Below are 16,668 nucleotides of genomic sequence, written 5' to 3' on the forward strand. Positions count from 1 at the left end.
GCCATCACTGAGAAATTTCGAGACTACTTGTATGGTGCTCAGTTCCAGGTGTGGACAGACAACAATCCACTGACTTATGTGTTAACAAGTGCTAAGCTGGATGCTACAGGGCAGAGATGGGTGGCCGCCTTGGCTAGCTATGAGTTTAGCATTCAGTACCGATCCGGGAGAAGCAATGTAGATGCAGATGCATTGTCCAGGCGTCCGCAGGCTCCAGAAGTTGCTGTGATACCCACAGATGGAGTGAGAGCTATTTGCAGTGTGAGTCGTCGAGAGCCAGAGGCCTGTGAGAGCCTTCAGGGATGTATTGCAGAAGCTTTGGGCCTGCCCCCTGAATGCATGCCTTCTGCCTCAGTGAACTATATTGCATTGGACCAATCTCCTTTGCCCATGCTCAATGCGGCTGACTGGCAAGAAGCCCAGCGGCAAGATATTGACATTCGTGATACACTACTTGCCAAAAGGGAGGGGCGAAGCCCAGCTGCGGTTGTCCCACCTAACCCGGAGGGTAAACTACTATTGAGAGAATGGACCAAATTAAAACTGATTCAGGGAGTGCTACACCGAATGACCACCGACTCTTTACAAAAGCAACGAGCACAACTAGTACTGCCAAAAAAGTACAGAGCCCTGGCCATGAGGGCCCTGCATGATGACTTTGGGCATTTAGGGATGGAGAGGACCCTGGAACTTATTCGTAGTAGGTTCTATTGGCCCCGAATGGCTGAAGATGTTCGCAGGAAATGTGAGACTTGTGCTCGATGTGTTCAAAGGAAAACTCTGCCCACGAGGGCTGCATATCTCAAGAACATCACCAGCAACAAACCTTTGGAATTGGTATGCATTGATTTCTTGTCTGTAGAGGTAGACAAGAGGAATGTTGGGAACATTCTAGTAGTGACTGACCATTTTACACGGTATGCACAGGCATATCCCACACGTGATCAGAGGGCCACCACCGTCGCTCGAGTATTGTGGGACAAATATTTCTCAGTCTATGGATTCCCGGCTCGGATACACTCTGATCAGGGGCGGGATTTTGAGAGTCACCTTCTGAAGGAGGTGCTGAAGATAGCAGGAATTAAAAAGTCTAGGACAACGCCTTATCACCCCCAAGGTGATCCCCAGCCAGAGAGGTTCAACCGAACCCTATTAGATATGTTGGGAACTTTGCGACCAGAGCAGAAGGCAACCTGGAGCCAGCATGTCGCATTTCTGGTGCATGCCTACAATGCCACAAAGAACGATGCTACGGGAGTCACCCCATATCTCTTGATGTTTGGGCGAGAACCAAGATTACCCATAGACTTGTGCTTTGGTGTATCAGAGGATGGAGATAGCTATGAAACTCATCAGCAATACGTATCCCGACTAAGAGAAAGGCTGCGGGATGCTTATCGCTTAGCTACCGCTGCGGCTCGGAAGAACGCAGACCGCAACAAACATCGATATGATGCTAGAGTGTGATCGCAGGAGCTCCAGCCGGGGGACAGAGTCCTGCTGCGAAATTTGGGTATTGCTGGCAAACACAAGATAGCTGACAGATGGAAGGCAATACCATACCTGGTGATGGAAAAGCTGGGAGATCTGCCGGTCTACAAGATCAAACCTGAAGACAGTCCAGGGCAAATAAAGACGGTGCATAGAAACCTTTTGCTCCCTGTGGGGGAATTGGTAAGCACCCCTTATGAGATGGGCCATGACAGGGCAGCCGGGCAGAACAGAAGTGCTAGACCAAAGCTGCCATCCAACACAGACAGTGAGCCCCCTGCAGCTAACTTACCCCTATTCTGCACATCTGAGAGTGAGTCTGAGGAGGAAGACACAACCCTGGTGTATCCTGGGATGGAGACAAGATTTCAGTCTCGACCAGCTGAACCAAATGAGAGTTCTCCCTTTTCCACCCTAAACCCTATGGCGGAATTATTTAGGCCCCTTTCTGACACCCCTGTGCCGCTGATGAGACCCCCATGTGGAGACACACAGGTAGAGGATGTCCTGGGCACCTTGGACCCTCCCGCGTTAGAACTAGGAGTGCAGGGGCCTACGCCAGTAGCCAAGAGACCCTCAAAGGAAGCCTCTCCATCCGTCAATCAAGAGGATGTTCCCCTTGCCTCGGCAACAGAGATTCTCAATAGACGAGACAGGGTGATAAGACCAGTAAAACGGTTAACTTATGATGCACCTGGGGTGACTAGTGAGGAGCCAATACATTTAGCACACAGGATTGTGGAAGCCAAAGTGGGCTTTCTGAGGCCCTTTGGAGGAAACCAATGAGTTGGTATAAAGGGAGTATGATTTGTCGGGACGCCAAATTCTCGGCTGGGGGGAGGATGTAAGCAGAGACAGGGTGGGATCCACCCTGACATCTGGTGGTGAGGTGTGGCAAGTTGTGGAAAAGAACTTCAGGGGCTGATCTTATTTGCATAGGCACATCCACCCCGCCTAGCAATAGGCCATAACTGCCCAAATGGTCACTTTGGCTGCTGTGGGATCCCCAGTGTCTCTGTTATTGGGGCGGGAAGAATAAATTGTTAGTACCCTGATTATGGGAACTGTGCTTGGAACTGTACTTGGCCTTTTTGTTATGATGGAGGACTCACCATCAACTAAGTAGCACTCACTAGGCAAGGGACATGGGTTCCAAAACTCTGTGAAGGGAGAGAGACTTGAGACAGGTATTAGTGCCTGGTGGTGTAGGCCCCTTTGTGAGGGCCTGAAGCACCTATTGCACCTCTGTCTCTCTCCACTGTGGAATGTCAGAGCTAATTTTGGGTCTATTAAGAGTTTTGTTACAGGTACTGTGCTGAATTCACTTCAGCCTTATGGTGCACCAGCACTAAGGCTCCCACTACTATGAGCTGAAATCACTGAGAACTGAAATCACTGAGCACTGTGTCAAGTAGTGGGGAGCCGGAAGATCTGGTGTGCAGCGGAGCTATTTGTGAGACGGTGGGGTGAGCAGAGCTGTTTGTGAGACGGCGGCGTGTTCGTGAGACGGCGAGCTGAGCGGAGCCGGGCGTGAGACGGCGGCGTGTTCGTGAGACGGCGAGCTGAGCGGAGCCGGGCGTGAGACGGCGGGGTGTTCGTGAGACGGCGAGCTGAGCGGAGCCGGGCGTGAGACGGCGGGGTGTTCGTGAGACGGCGAGCTGAGCGGAGCCGGGTGTGAGACGGCGGGGTGTTCGTGAGACGGCGAGCTGAGCGGAGCCGGGCGTGAGACGGCGGCGTGTTCGTGAGACGGCGAGCTGAGCGGAGCCGGGCGTGAGACGGCGGGGTGTTCGTGAGACGGCGAGCTGAGCGGAGCCGGGCGTGAGACGGCGGCGTGTTCGTGAGACGGCGAGCTGAGCGGAGCCGGGCGTGAGACGGCGGGGTGTTCGTGAGACGGCGAGCTGAGCGGAGCCGGGCGTGAGACGGCGGCGTGTTCGTGAGACGGCGAGCTGAGCGGAGCCGGGCGTGAGACGGCGGGGTGTTCGTGAGACGGCGAGCTGAGCGGAGCCGGGCGTGAGACGGCGGCGTGTTCGTGAGACGGCGAGCTGAGCGGAGCCGGGCGTGAGACGGCGGCGTGTTCGTGAGACGGCGAGCTGAGCGGAGCCGGGCGTGAGACGGCGGGGTGTTCGTGAGACGGCGAGCTGAGCGGAGCCGGGCGTGAGACGGCGGCGTGTTCGTGAGACGGCGAGCTGAGCGGAGCCGGGCGTGAGACGGCGGGGTGTTCGTGAGACGGCGAGCTGAGCGGAGCCGGGCGTGAGACGGCGGCGTGTTCGTGAGACGGCGAGCTGAGCGGAGCCGGGCGTGAGACGGCGGGGTGTTCGTGAGACGGCGAGCTGAGCGGAGCCGGGCGTGAGACGGCGGCGTGTTCGTGAGACGGCGAGCTGAGCGGAGCCGGGCGTGAGACGGCGGCGTGTTCGTGAGACGGCGAGCTGAGCGGAGCCGGGCGTGAGACGGCGGGGTGTTCGTGAGACGGCGAGCTGAGCGGAGCCGGGCGTGAGACGGCGGGGTGTTCGTGAGACGGCGAGCTGAGCGGAGCCGGGCGTGAGACGGCGGGGTGTTCGTGAGACGGCGAGCTGAGCGGAGCCGGGCGTGAGACGGCGGGGTGTTCGTGAGACGGCGAGCTGAGCGGAGCCGGGCGTGAGACGGCGGCGTGTTCGTGAGACGGCGAGCTGAGCGGAGCCGGGCGTGAGACGGCGGCGTGTTCGTGAGACGGCGAGCTGAGCGGAGCCGGGCGTGAGACGGCGGCGTGTTCGTGAGACGGCGAGCTGAGCGGAGCCGGGCGTGAGACGGCGGCGTGTTCGTGAGACGGCGAGCTGAGCGGAGCCGGGCGTGAGACGGCGGCGTGTTCGTGAGACGGCGAGCTGAGCGGAGCCGGGCGTGAGACGGCGGCGTGTTCGTGAGACGGCGAGCTGAGCGGAGCCGGCCGTGAGACGGCGAGCTGTGCAGAGCGGAGCTGGTCGTGGTGGAGCGGAGCAGAGCCCTGTAAGGCAGTCAGCTTCAGGACACGTAAGGTGCCCCTTACCTCTTTCCCCCCCACACCCAGGCACATTTTAGCCAGACTGGGGAGTAACACTCTGCAGATGAACTTTTGAACTCCGGGGCTGGACTTTTTTTTGGACTTTGGGTGATTTGTGGATTGCTGGACTCAAGAGACGTTTGGGTTCTGGGACTCAAGAGCCTGAGGGAAAGGATGTGGCCCAATTTTTCTGGGGTGGGTCGGCATTCATGGTTTGGTTAATGAACACTAGTCGTGGTGTTTCCCCAATTTAATGCTGATGTTGTTTGCCTCATGTTATTAAAGATTCTCTACTACACCAAGACTCTGTGCTTGCGAGAGGGGAAGTATTGCCTCCTTGAGGCGCCCAGGGGGTGTGTAAGATTTTCCCAGGTCACTGGGTGGGGGCTCGAGCCAGTTTTGCATTTGCTTTAGTGAGAGGGAACCCCGGTGTACTGAACCCGGCCCTTGCTGCTATCAACTTGGCCTGGCAGAAGGGTTACACTAGTATGCAGAACTAAGTGTCTTATAATGTCTTTAGAGCAGTGGTTCTCAAGCTTATTTGATCTCAAGCTTATTTGTGTCTGTGGGTGTTTACGCCCCCTCCCCCTTCCACAAGTACCTATACCACCATCCAGCTCTGAAGACAGAGCAGAGAGCAGTGGCTGCTGGCCCAGTGCCCAGCTCTGAAGGCAGCACACGTCAGCAGCAGCACAGAAGTAAGGGTGGCAATGTGAAAAGTGATATTTGTCAATATCATTTTTCACAGTAGACTTAGGGCCCTGTGGCCACCCTTACTTCTTCACTGCTTCTGCTACCCCGGGGCTGACAGCTGGAACCCCACCACCTCCAGGTGAGGGATTGGGGGCAGGATGAAGGAGAGCTTGAGTCCAGTCTGCTTCCCAGTGAGGGATTAAGGGGAGGGAGGAGAGCCTGAGCCCATGGCTGTCCCCTTTATCCCTGCCTCCCAGGTGTGCATGGTTGTCTGCACGAGCTCCAGCCACCTGGGGCTGACAGCCAGAGCTCTTTTTTTTTATATTTTGAAAGCACACAGCTCGGGCCTCCCTTGACACATTCCTGTGCCTCCCTTGGGAGGTCCACCCCATAGTTTGAGAACCGCTGCTTTAGACAATGGGTCCAGGATTTTATAATACCCCTAGAGGGAAGCACTCAGGATTTCATTCAGGTGATGACTTGCAATGGTTTGGTTCAGTTATTTAATAAGAGGAAATTCACTTGTACAACAAGTACAGACATGATCCTAATCCAAGAGACAATCCTTCCAGCCATCTTGTCCTTCTGAAGTCTAGTCTGGGAGTTCCTCCAAAGCAGTGCTCAACACACAATCCTTTCTCTGCAGGATGGATGTGCTGCAGATGTCATATAAGAAAGTGTTCCTGATAGACATGGAAGAGTTTTCTCCTCCTTGCTGCTTAATATCCTCTATGCTAGTTAATTTATAACTAATAATACACCCAGAAGGAGTCATCCAGTGCCTGCTACTAATTGTCATACCAATGGAAAAAAATGTTTAAATCTTGACTTGAGTTGATATCTATGTGACGGTGCCCTCCATAAGGCTTTATGGAGATATGCTTATGAATGTATATATGACATAACTAGAATATGTTTTATGCTACATATGCCATGTAACATATCTCTGTAGAGGTTATGATCTACTGAATCTATTAATCCTATTTGTATGCATGTGTCATTTTTGTATTCGAAGTTATGAATATTGGCTGTGTACTGGCTTGATTTTTAAGTAACCTTTGTAAAGCATTTGGTCAGCTTCTTGAGAAAGGAATGTGCAAATCAAGAAGCACTTAAAGTACAAAGGATCTTGGAATGCTGCAATCCACATAAGAGGTCTACTTGAGGACATTCAAGGTACCATGTGACCCATGGCTGCTACCTGGTAAGAAACTGTGAGTCATGCATGGACATGTGACTTGCCCAGGTGCATCCAGAACTCCATCTTGGAGTTGGACTTTGCATAGGAGAGAGGAGGAGGTCTCCACCCACAAGAAAAAGTCTATTTAAGCCTGTGGGAGACCCCTCCATTTTGTCTTCAGCTGGCTAAAGAGAGAGCCTCTCCACCCCCAAGAAAGAAACTGGAACAAAGGACAGTAACTACAGGGGGTGTGAGTGATTGCTGGACCCAGACTAGAAGGAGATTAGTCTGTAAAAGGAAGCTTACTGGAACTGGTGGGGTTTTGTCTGTATTCAGTTTTATTAGACATAGACTTGCGGATTTTATTTTATTTTGCTTGATAATTCACTTTGTTCTGTCTGTTACTACTTGGAACCACTTAAATCCTACTTTCTGTATTTAATAAAATCACTTTTTACTTATTAATTAACCCAGAGTATGTATTAATACTTGGAGGGGCAAACAGCTGTGCATATCTCTCTCTCAGTGTTATAGAGGGCAAACAATCTATGAGTTTACCCTGTATAAGCTTTATACAGGGTAAAACAGATTTATTTAGGGTTTGGACCCCATTGGGAGTTGGGCATCTGAGTGTCAAGGACAGGAACACTTCTGTAAGCTGCTTTCAGTTAAGCCTACAGCTGTTAGGGGACGTTGTTCAGACCTGGGTCTGTGTTGGCAGCAGGCTAGTGGGTCTGGCTCAAACCAGGCAGGGTGCTGGAGTCCTAAGCTGACTGGGTAGAAAAGCAGGGGCATAAGTAGTCTTGGCACATTAGGTGGCAGCTCCCAGAGGGTTTCTGTGATCCAACCCGTCACAATCTAGTTTAGTTTTGACTTTATTTTCAGTCTTCCAAATAGCTTGTTGACAGTAATCCCAAGAAGTCATTAATAATATGTAACAGATTACTTACTGGATCCAATAAACTGTAATTTGTAATAGTCACTTAAATGAGCTTGCTCAGAAATAGAGTTTCCACTGTTTATTCAAGAAACATCCATTTTGTCTTTTCATACTCCTTCACTTAGTAACTCTTCTATGCCAGGTGAGAGATCATCTCCTTATTTTCATAGTTTTTCAAGCTGATGTGATCTTGATAGGTCAGACCAAGCAATTGGACAGGTTTTTCACCTATATTATTGTTCTCTGTCTGCACCTAGCGTGGATCCTATCAAATGCCATTATTTTTCTGCAAGGCACAGAGGCATTTTATTAACAATCATAGAACCATAGAAATGTAAGATTAGAAGGCATTTGTGTTCTTGTAGAGTTTAACTCCTGTGAGGAAGAAGGAGTCGTTTTTATTTTGCTGTCTAGGACCTCAGTGGCCCTACTGATAAACCTTGCTTTCATTTGATTATTTCCGAGATCCTAACCAAGTTTCAATATTTATTAATTTTTTCATGCAGGTCTGGCTGTGTTTGGCTGCAGTATGTCACACCCATGAGCAGGGAATGCCTGCTGGCAGAATAAGAAAGGGAAGGGGAGAGATTGGAAAATCTACCAGAGGCATGGGACTGAAAGCAGTACATCCATGCAGGGACAGTACCTGGAACAGCAGGCACATACTAGGAGAAGAGAACATTATGGTAAGGAAATTACTTTTTCCTTTTGCAAACCAGTGTTTCAGCTGGCCCCAGGCCATGACTGGCAGAATGCCACACCAAATGTTGCACTTCTTGCCTGGGCAGCAAGGACCCCTCCCCATTTCTGTAACTAAATTGACTCTTTCACAGTATTGCCAACCCCAGGCATTCAGAAGTCATGAGTCTTGTCCCCTAAAGCCCCAGGATTGCCTTTACAACCATGAGATTTTAAAATGTATATAAATGTTGGGTTCTTTTTATGTGCCTTCTGGGTAACTTTAGGGTAAACTCTGGTCATATTTTCAAGCTCTTCTCCACAATGTTGAGAACTAGAAATTTCTATTAAAAAATAAAAGAAAGCAAGCAAGCAAGCAAGCAAGCTGAGATTTGTGTATTCATGAGACTCCAGGAACTGGGGTTTTAAGAAACATACCAATTATTGTAAAATTTCCAGAAGTCTCACAGTTTATGAGCTGGCAACCCTGCTTTCGGAGAAAAGAATTGTGCCAGCTATTGGGAATCTCGATCGTGAAAATCTCTGACACATTAAACTGCTGATTTGGTAGACCTTTTTATCAAAAACCTGAGAAAGCAGTGATGCTCGGGGACCATTGGAAGTTGCATCTGATTTCAGCAGGGTTTCCCTTTTTGAGCTGTAGGGAAAGCAGCCAAAGGCAGATGTCTCTAGAAGAAGAGACCCAAACTAAGATTATGCAACTGAAGGTTTATTACAAATTGGATTAAAGAATAGATCACTGTAGTGCACTCTGCAAGAGGCTAATCTTGCAGACCACTAGGAAAGTAACATCAGAGCTGGAGGTCACTACGGACAAGTTTGGTAGTGTGCTCCCCATTGAGCTTGTTAGATCAGTTTTCTAAACATTGAACTGGCTTCTTCATTCCTTATGCAAATCTATTTCTATATATATCATCTATAGCCCTGCCTGGTTTGGGTCATGGCAATCTGCGAAATCCCTTCTAGCTACATGTGCTACCACAGGAGCAGAGATTATCTAGGTTCAAGAAGGAACTAGATAAGTTCATGGAGGACAGGTCCATCAATGGCTATTAGCCAGGATGGGCAGGGATGGTGTCCCTAGACTCTGATTGCCAGAAGGTGGGAATGGTGACAGGGGATGGATCACTTGATGATTACTTGTTCTGTTCATTCCCTTTGAAACACCTGGCATTGGCCACAGCTGGAAGGCAGGATACTGGGCTAGATGGACCTTTGGTCTGACCCAGTATGGCCGTTCTTACATAGGTCTGTTGAGCTAACAGTCCCTAACTGAAATACCCAGAAGCTGGTGATGGGGCATTTTTAGTGGAGGCTCCCCAGCTCTGGAACTCCCTCCTGCCAGTGTGTTAGAGGCTGATGACTTTCAGAGCATGGTATAAAGACTCATATAATCTCTCAGGCTTTTGCTTGCAGAAAATGGTGATGAGTGTGGTAATGTGATTGTGGTATTATGAGGGAGATTGTGACCTACCCTTATGACACCCCACTAGGGAGGAAAGATAAACTAGTCTGTTTCCTCTCTGATCTGCCCTTGGAGTAACACAACTACGTGCTATCCTCTGCTCAGGATGGACTGATATTCTATGATTCTATGACTGTAATGTTCCAGTTTAGACCTACGTGTGTTATTTTTTCAAAACTGCTCAGAGACTGTGTGACGGATCCCCTTATACATTTAGAAATGAAAGACGTAATTTCAAGTGAATTATGCAGATAGCAATGCAGATGGATTTCAAATTAAAACAAAGGAAACCAAAAAAGATTCTGCTGGGTCAGTCTAATAGTGAAAACACATTGTCATCAAACTGGACAAGGTCCTTTGTTCTTTTTTGATTAATATGTATGCAGAATGAATTGTGAAACAGTTAGTTTACAAGAAAACAAGTATACAGACTGCTGTATCATAACTATCTATTAGACACTGGCTTGACACTTATACATAACAGGAAGAGGATATTGGCCATATCAGTACAGAATCTCTTTAAAATATAGGTGTTATATTTATTACTAATGGAAATTTATGAACCTTGAGAACCCTTGTGAATATGTTTAGGCATTCTGGGGTTTTGTATAAGGTGGTGAATCAAACAAGTGTTCTAGGGCTCCATCCACTGCCATTAAAGCTAGCAAGACTTGAGGGTGCTCGCCATCTTATGGGATCAATGCTATAACTACAGCTAGGTGAAATCCAGGGTTCCATTCTGCCAGGGTTCATGCAGACATTTTCTCTGCAATTAGGTTCACACTCCAGAGTTTTGAGCTGAGATCCTGTCCTGCCTTTTTAGAGCAGAGCAGAGTAAAGGGGCCCTAAAATCCCCAGTTCCACCTGGGGGAGGTTTCCCCCAGCAAAGCACTGTGAAAGCTGTTTGTCTTGCAAAGACCTGCCCATTGGGGGTATGCCGGGGTGAGGCTTGGGGGAAATTAGAGGGGCATTTCAGGGACGATGCCACAGCACACCCAGCTGCTGAGATTCCAGGCAGCACTGCAGACCATAGTGCCCAAGGGGTAAGTTTTGCCATAGGCATCTCCAGCCAATTTATAGATACCTTTCCCCTCTGCTTCATGGGCTAAGCATTCTAGGCTGTGCTGTTTAGAGGTGCAGCCCAAAATCTCACCACTGATTTGCATATTGTGCTCATCTCACACAAACCCTCTTTGTCAACACTATTTTTGTTTGCAGCTGTGGGAAAAAAAAAACCTCATTTTTACTTGGCTGTTGTCTTCATCATTTCTTTCTGTATTCAGTTATCCCCAGATATCAGCCATCCATATTCATCTTTGTGATTGACTGATAGATAGATATGAAGTAACATATTAAGGTCCAAATGTTCAGACTGGCCTTAATCAATTTTTCAGTCAAAATTCTACAACTGCAATCATTTCCTGCTGAAACTTATTTATCTGCTTCCGTTCATCTTAAAGTGTGCCCATGTGAAGCTTGGGGAGATATAACAGATGGCAAACCATGAATTAGAACCAGCCCTCAGAATATGAAGTCCTTTCAACCCAAACTTTCTCACTAGCTCAGCTCTCTTACCCAGGAAAAGCTGGGGAGAAAAGGTAGGCTATGCAGTGTGACCTGAATATCAATCACTCTGGGCTCTGGCAGACCATTTGGGACCAGGATGCTTGTTACTGAAGATTCCTCCATTCTCCTTTGAATCAAAGCACGGGGATTGTTAGCCTCTCTGCTAATCTCATCAGCCATAGTGAGAGCCTCATGCATTAAAACCAGCAACAGCTTGAATTGTATCCAGAAACAAACCGGAAGACAACGCTGACCCTGGAGCACTGATATAATGTGCTCTCTTCAGGACCTGCCAGCAGGAAACAAAAGAGCAGCCACATTCCGCAGTTTGAGTGGTGCTTGTAGGTGGCTCCATGTCGAATACAGCAATCCAGTCTGCAGCTGATAGCAATATGAACTACTGTAGCAAGAATCACAGAGAAAAAATTATTACAAACTTCTGTCAAGATAGTGATAAAAAATATGTATATTCATAGCCACTACCACAGGCAGCTGGGGGGCTCAGCAAGACACCAAAGTAGCAAGCATGAACAAGATTTGTGCATACTCACTCAGCTAAGGATGCTGATATAATCTCCAGCATTTCATAGGGTGGTTTCCTCCCAACCAACCAGCATCAGCTCAGATAAAACTGAGATAGGCTTAGGGTTTGCTGTCTCTCTGGGGAAATCAACCAGACCAGCTACTGCAGAATAGCTCTCCATATGTACACTTTTCTGAAAGAAGACACTTTATCCCAGAATAAAATGGGGGGGGAGATGTCACATGCTTCAGCAGATGTGGTGTTATCTCAACTTCAGTAAGGCTTTTGATACTGTCTCTCATGACAGGTTTCAGAGTAACAGCCGTGTTAGTCTGTATTCGCAAAAAGAAAAGGAGTACTTGTGGCACCTTAGAGACTGACCAATTTATTTGAGCATGAGCTTTCGTGATCTACAGCTCACTTCATCGGATGCATACCGTGGAAACTGCAGCAGACATTATATACACACAGAGATCATGAAACAATACCTCCTCCCACCCCACTGTCCTGCTGGTAATAGCTTATCTAAAGTGATCATCAAGTTGGGCCATTTCCAGCACAAATCCAGGTTTTCTCACCACAGTCTCTACGTAAAAGAATAAATGGACACAAATCAGATGTCAAGAATTATAACATTCATAAACCAGTCGGAGAACACTTCAATCTCTCTGGTCACGCAATCACAGACATGAAGGTCGCTATCTTAAAACAAAAAAACTTCAAATCCAGACTCCAGCGAGAAACTGCTGAATTGGAATTCATTTGCAAATTGGATACTATTAATTTAGGCTTAAATAGAGACTGGGAGTGGCTAAGTCATTATGCAAGGTAACCTATTTCCCCTTGTTTTTTCCTCCCCCCCTCCCCCCCCCAGACGTTCTGGTTAAACTTGGATTTAAACTTGGAGAGTGGTCAGTTTGGATGAGCTATTGCCAGCAGGAGAGTGAGTTTGTGTGTATATGGGGGTGGGAGGGTGAGAAAGCCTGGATTTGTGCTGGAAATGGCCCACCTTCATTACCATGCACATTGTAGGGAGAGTGGTCACTTTGGATGAGCTATTACCAGCAGGATAGTGAGTTTGTGTGTGTGGTTTTTGGAGGGGGGTGAGGGGGTGAGAGAACCTGGATTTGTGCAGGAAATGGCCCACCTTGATTATCATGCACATTGTAGGGAGAGTGGTCACTTTGGGTGAGCTATTACCAGCAGGATAGTGAGTTTGTGTGTGTGGTTTTTGGAGGGGGGTGAGGGGGTGAGAGAACCTGGATTTGTGCAGGAAATGGCCCACCTTGATTATCATGCACATTGTGAAGAGAGTTGTCACTTTGGATGGGCTATTACCAGCAGGAGAGTGAGTTTGTGTGTGGGGGGGGGTGGAGGGTGAGAAAACCTGGATTTGTGCTGGAAATGGCCCAACTTGATGATCACTTTAGATAAGCTATTACCAGCAGGACAGTGGGGTGGGAGGAGGTATTGTTTCATGATCTCTGTGTGTATATAATGTCTGCTGCAGTTTCCACGGTATGCATCCGATGAAGTGAGCTGTAGCTCACGAAAGCTCATTCTCAAATAAATTGGTTAGTCTCTAAGATGCCACAAGTACTCATTTTCTTTTTGTCTCTCATGACCGTCTCATAAGCAAACAAAGAAATATAGCCTAGACAAAGCTCTCATAAGGTGGGTGCACAACTTGTTGAAAAACTGTACTCAGAGAGTAGTTATTAATGGTTCACAATCAAGTTGGAAGTATATAGTGAGAGGGGTCCCTGAGAGATCTGTTCTCGGTCTGGTTCTATTCAGTAGCTTCATAAATTATTTGGATAATGGCAAAGCAAGTACACTTATAAAGTTTGCAGATAATGCCAAGTTGGGAGGAGTTGCAAGTGCTTTGAAGGACAGGAATAGAATTCAAAATGATCTTGAAACACTGAAGAAATGGTCTGAAATAAATAAGATGAAATTCAGTAAGGATAAATGCAAGGTACTACACTTAGCAAAGAATAATCAATTGCACAAGCACAAAATGTGAAATGACTGCCTAGGAAGGTGTACTGCAGAAAAGGATGGTGGGGGGGGTGAGTGTGATGTTATTGAAATGAACTGTAACCGTATAGATCATTGTTGCAACAACTGTTATATATTTGCACCAAATCTTACAAAGAAGGTTCAGTAAGGTGTCTATGGAAAGGTTATGGTATGCTGGTTATGATTATGCAATCTGTATGCATGTATCAATTTCGTAGCTGAAATTATGATTGTTGGCTATGTACTTGTGTCTCAATGTGTTTGATTCTAAGTGGCTTTAGTGAAGCATTTGGTTAGCTTCTTGAGAAAGGAATTTGCAGATTAAGTGCCCAATCAAGAAACATTTAACTGACAATGGACTTTGGGAGACTCCAAACACTTAACTGACAGTGGACCTTGGGAAACGCCAATCCACATGAGAAGTCTTCCTGGGAACGTTCAAAGTAGCATGTGAGCAATGGCTGCTCTTCCTGTAAAGAACTGAGTCATGCGTGGATATGTGACTTGCCCTTGTGACTCCAAACTCCATCTTGTTGCTGTTATTTTCCACAGTAAGAACAAAGGGGTGTCCTTCCACATGGCAGAGAATATAAAAGGTCTGGGAACCCCTCCATTTTGACTTCAATTGTGCTTCGTACCTCTGGAGGAACTTTGCTACAAACTGAAGCTCTGAACAGAGGACTGAATGACCCATCCAAGCTGTGGATGTACTCCAGAGACTTGATTTAAGCCTACAGTTTATTCCATCACTGCTACGAGCCTGAACCAAGAACTTTGCCATTACTGTATGTAATTGATTCCATTTAACCAATTTTAGCTCTCATCTATATTTTTTCCTTTTATGAGTAAACCTTTAGATTGTAGATTCTAAAGGATTGGCAAAGCGTGATTTGTGGGTAAGATCTGACTTCTATATTGACCTGGGTCTGGGGCTTGATCCTTTGGGATTGGGAGAATCTATTTTCTTTTACTGAGGCATTGGTTTTCATAACCATTCATCCCTATAAGGAGTGGCACTGGTGGTGATACTGGGAAACTGGAGTGTCTTAGGGAATTGCTTGTATGATTTATGGTTAGCCAGTGGAGTGAGACCGAAGTCTTCTCTGTTTGGCTGGTTTGGTGTTCCTTGGAGGTGGAGAACCACCAGCCTGGGGCTGTGACTGCCCTGCTCTAAACAATTTGTCCTGAATTAATACTCTCAGTTGTGTCCCACCAAAGGCAGCATCGTTACAGGGGGCATAGTGGATCACAAACTAATTATGAGTCAACAATGTAACACTGTTGCAAAAAAGCAAACATCATTCTGGGATGTATTAGCAAGAGTGTTTTAAACAAGACACAAGAAGTCATTCTTCCACTCTACTCAGCACTGATAAGATCTCAACTGGAGTATTGTGTCCAGTTCTGGACACCACACTTCGGGAAAGATGTGGACAAATTAGAGAAAGTCCAGAGGAGAGCAACAAAAATTATTCAAGGTCTAGAAAACAGGACCTACAAGGAAAGAGTGAAAAAACTGAGTTTGTTTACTCTGGAGAAGAGGCCACTGAGGAGGTACACAAGTCTTCAAGTACATAAAGGATTGTTTCATTATTACAAAGAGGAGGGTGATAAATTGATCTCCTTAACCACTGAGGATGGGTCAAGAAGTAATGGGCTTAAATTGCAACATGGGAGATTTAGGTTAGATGTTAGGAAAAATTTCCTGTAAGGAACAAATTGCCCTAGGGAGGTTGTGGACTCTCCATCACTGGAGGTTTTTAAGAACAGGTTAGACAAAACCATCTATCAGAGATGGTCCAGGTAATACTTAGTCATGCCTCAGTGAAGGGGATTGGACTAGAAGACCTATTGAGGTCCCTTTCAGTCCTACATTTCTATGATTCTATGATTCATAGTTGGTGTAGGTCAAGTTCATTGCCCACAGAGGCTCCTTGCATCCCTCCATTCCCCTCTATTTCAGGGGCTCTCTACAACACCTCACCCTCACCCTCATGCCAAAGGCTCTGTGTGTCCCCCCATTTTCCCCTCTGACACACACTAGAGGCTCTGTGTCCCCCACATGTCCCTGTACCTCATTCTACCCTCCCCCCATGCCAGGGGCTCTGTGTGTCCCCTTCCCCATATCATTGTCTCCCCATCCTCCCCACTATGCTAGGGGTTCTGTGTATTCCCCATGACCTGCTTCCCCCATTCCAGGGGCTCTCTGTGCCCCCTCCCCATTTTTCCCTTTTCACCCCCATATCAGGGTCCTCCATTTTCCCCCTGCCAGGGATTTTTGTGTCCCTCACATTCTCCCTTCCCCACATACCTAGGTCCCCTTTTGTCCCCCTCTATGCCAGGAACTTTGCCCACCTATTCATCCTTCCCTCCCTGCCACTCCCTCACCACACTACACACACACACTTTTTTTTTCCTGTTGGGAATAAGCCATTCAGGGAGTCAACTTTATTGGGAGGATAGGCAGAGTTGTGATGGGAGGTACTGTTATGCTGAAGTGTGTTAATTTCCGTCATCAACTGGTTCTTTGATCTATAGAAAAGTTGAAGTTGCTGTGTCTAGTAACCATATGCTCCCCATGTGTCCCCCATTTCTCCCTTCCAGGTTTCTGATTTTCATCAAAATCTGTAGGAGTCTGCCTGTTGATGCCGAGAACATTCATGAAAAGAAAAGGAGTACTTGTGGCACCCTAGAGACTAGTGAGCTGTAGCTCACAAAAGCTTATGCTCAAATAAATTGGTTAGTCTCTAAGGTGCCACAAGGACTCCTTTTCTTTTTGCGAATACAGACTAACACGGCTGTTACTCTGAAACCTGAGAACATTCATGGTAATTTTGGAATTCATCACTTGTGGCATTCAAAAGTTATTGAACTGAGGGTAGGACCTCGCTTTATTCATCCAATTAGTGCACTTTCTAACATGGAGTAATTCTAGAATAAAATCACTTTAATTCTGGAATAGAGAGTCCACACAGGGAGCTCTTCCAGAACAGCTATTGCTGAGTAGTTTGTTCCCTGTGTAGATAAACACTTATCTGGCATCACAAGTATTTAGGTTACTTCAATGCCTAAATTG

General features: G+C 47.3%; 1 protein-coding gene across 3 annotated transcripts in view; it reads left to right on the forward strand.

The window, feature by feature from the left end:
• CYSLTR1 (cysteinyl leukotriene receptor 1) overlaps window positions 1-16,668 on the forward strand; it is a 292,327-nt gene that overhangs the window by 236,122 nt on the left and 39,537 nt on the right. For all 3 annotated transcript variants that reach the window (XM_075132449.1, XM_075132450.1, XM_075132451.1), the window contains one exon: window positions 7,824-8,003. In XM_075132449.1, coding sequence (XP_074988550.1) covers window positions 7,949-8,003 — 55 coding nt within the window. In that variant the 5' untranslated portion in view covers window positions 7,824-7,948. The remainder of the gene's footprint in view (window positions 1-7,823; window positions 8,004-16,668) is intronic.

The sequence above is a fragment of the Caretta caretta genome, chromosome 9 (assembly GCF_965140235.1).
Source record: "Caretta caretta isolate rCarCar2 chromosome 9, rCarCar1.hap1, whole genome shotgun sequence".
NCBI classification, from domain to species: domain Eukaryota; kingdom Metazoa; phylum Chordata; order Testudines; family Cheloniidae; genus Caretta; species Caretta caretta.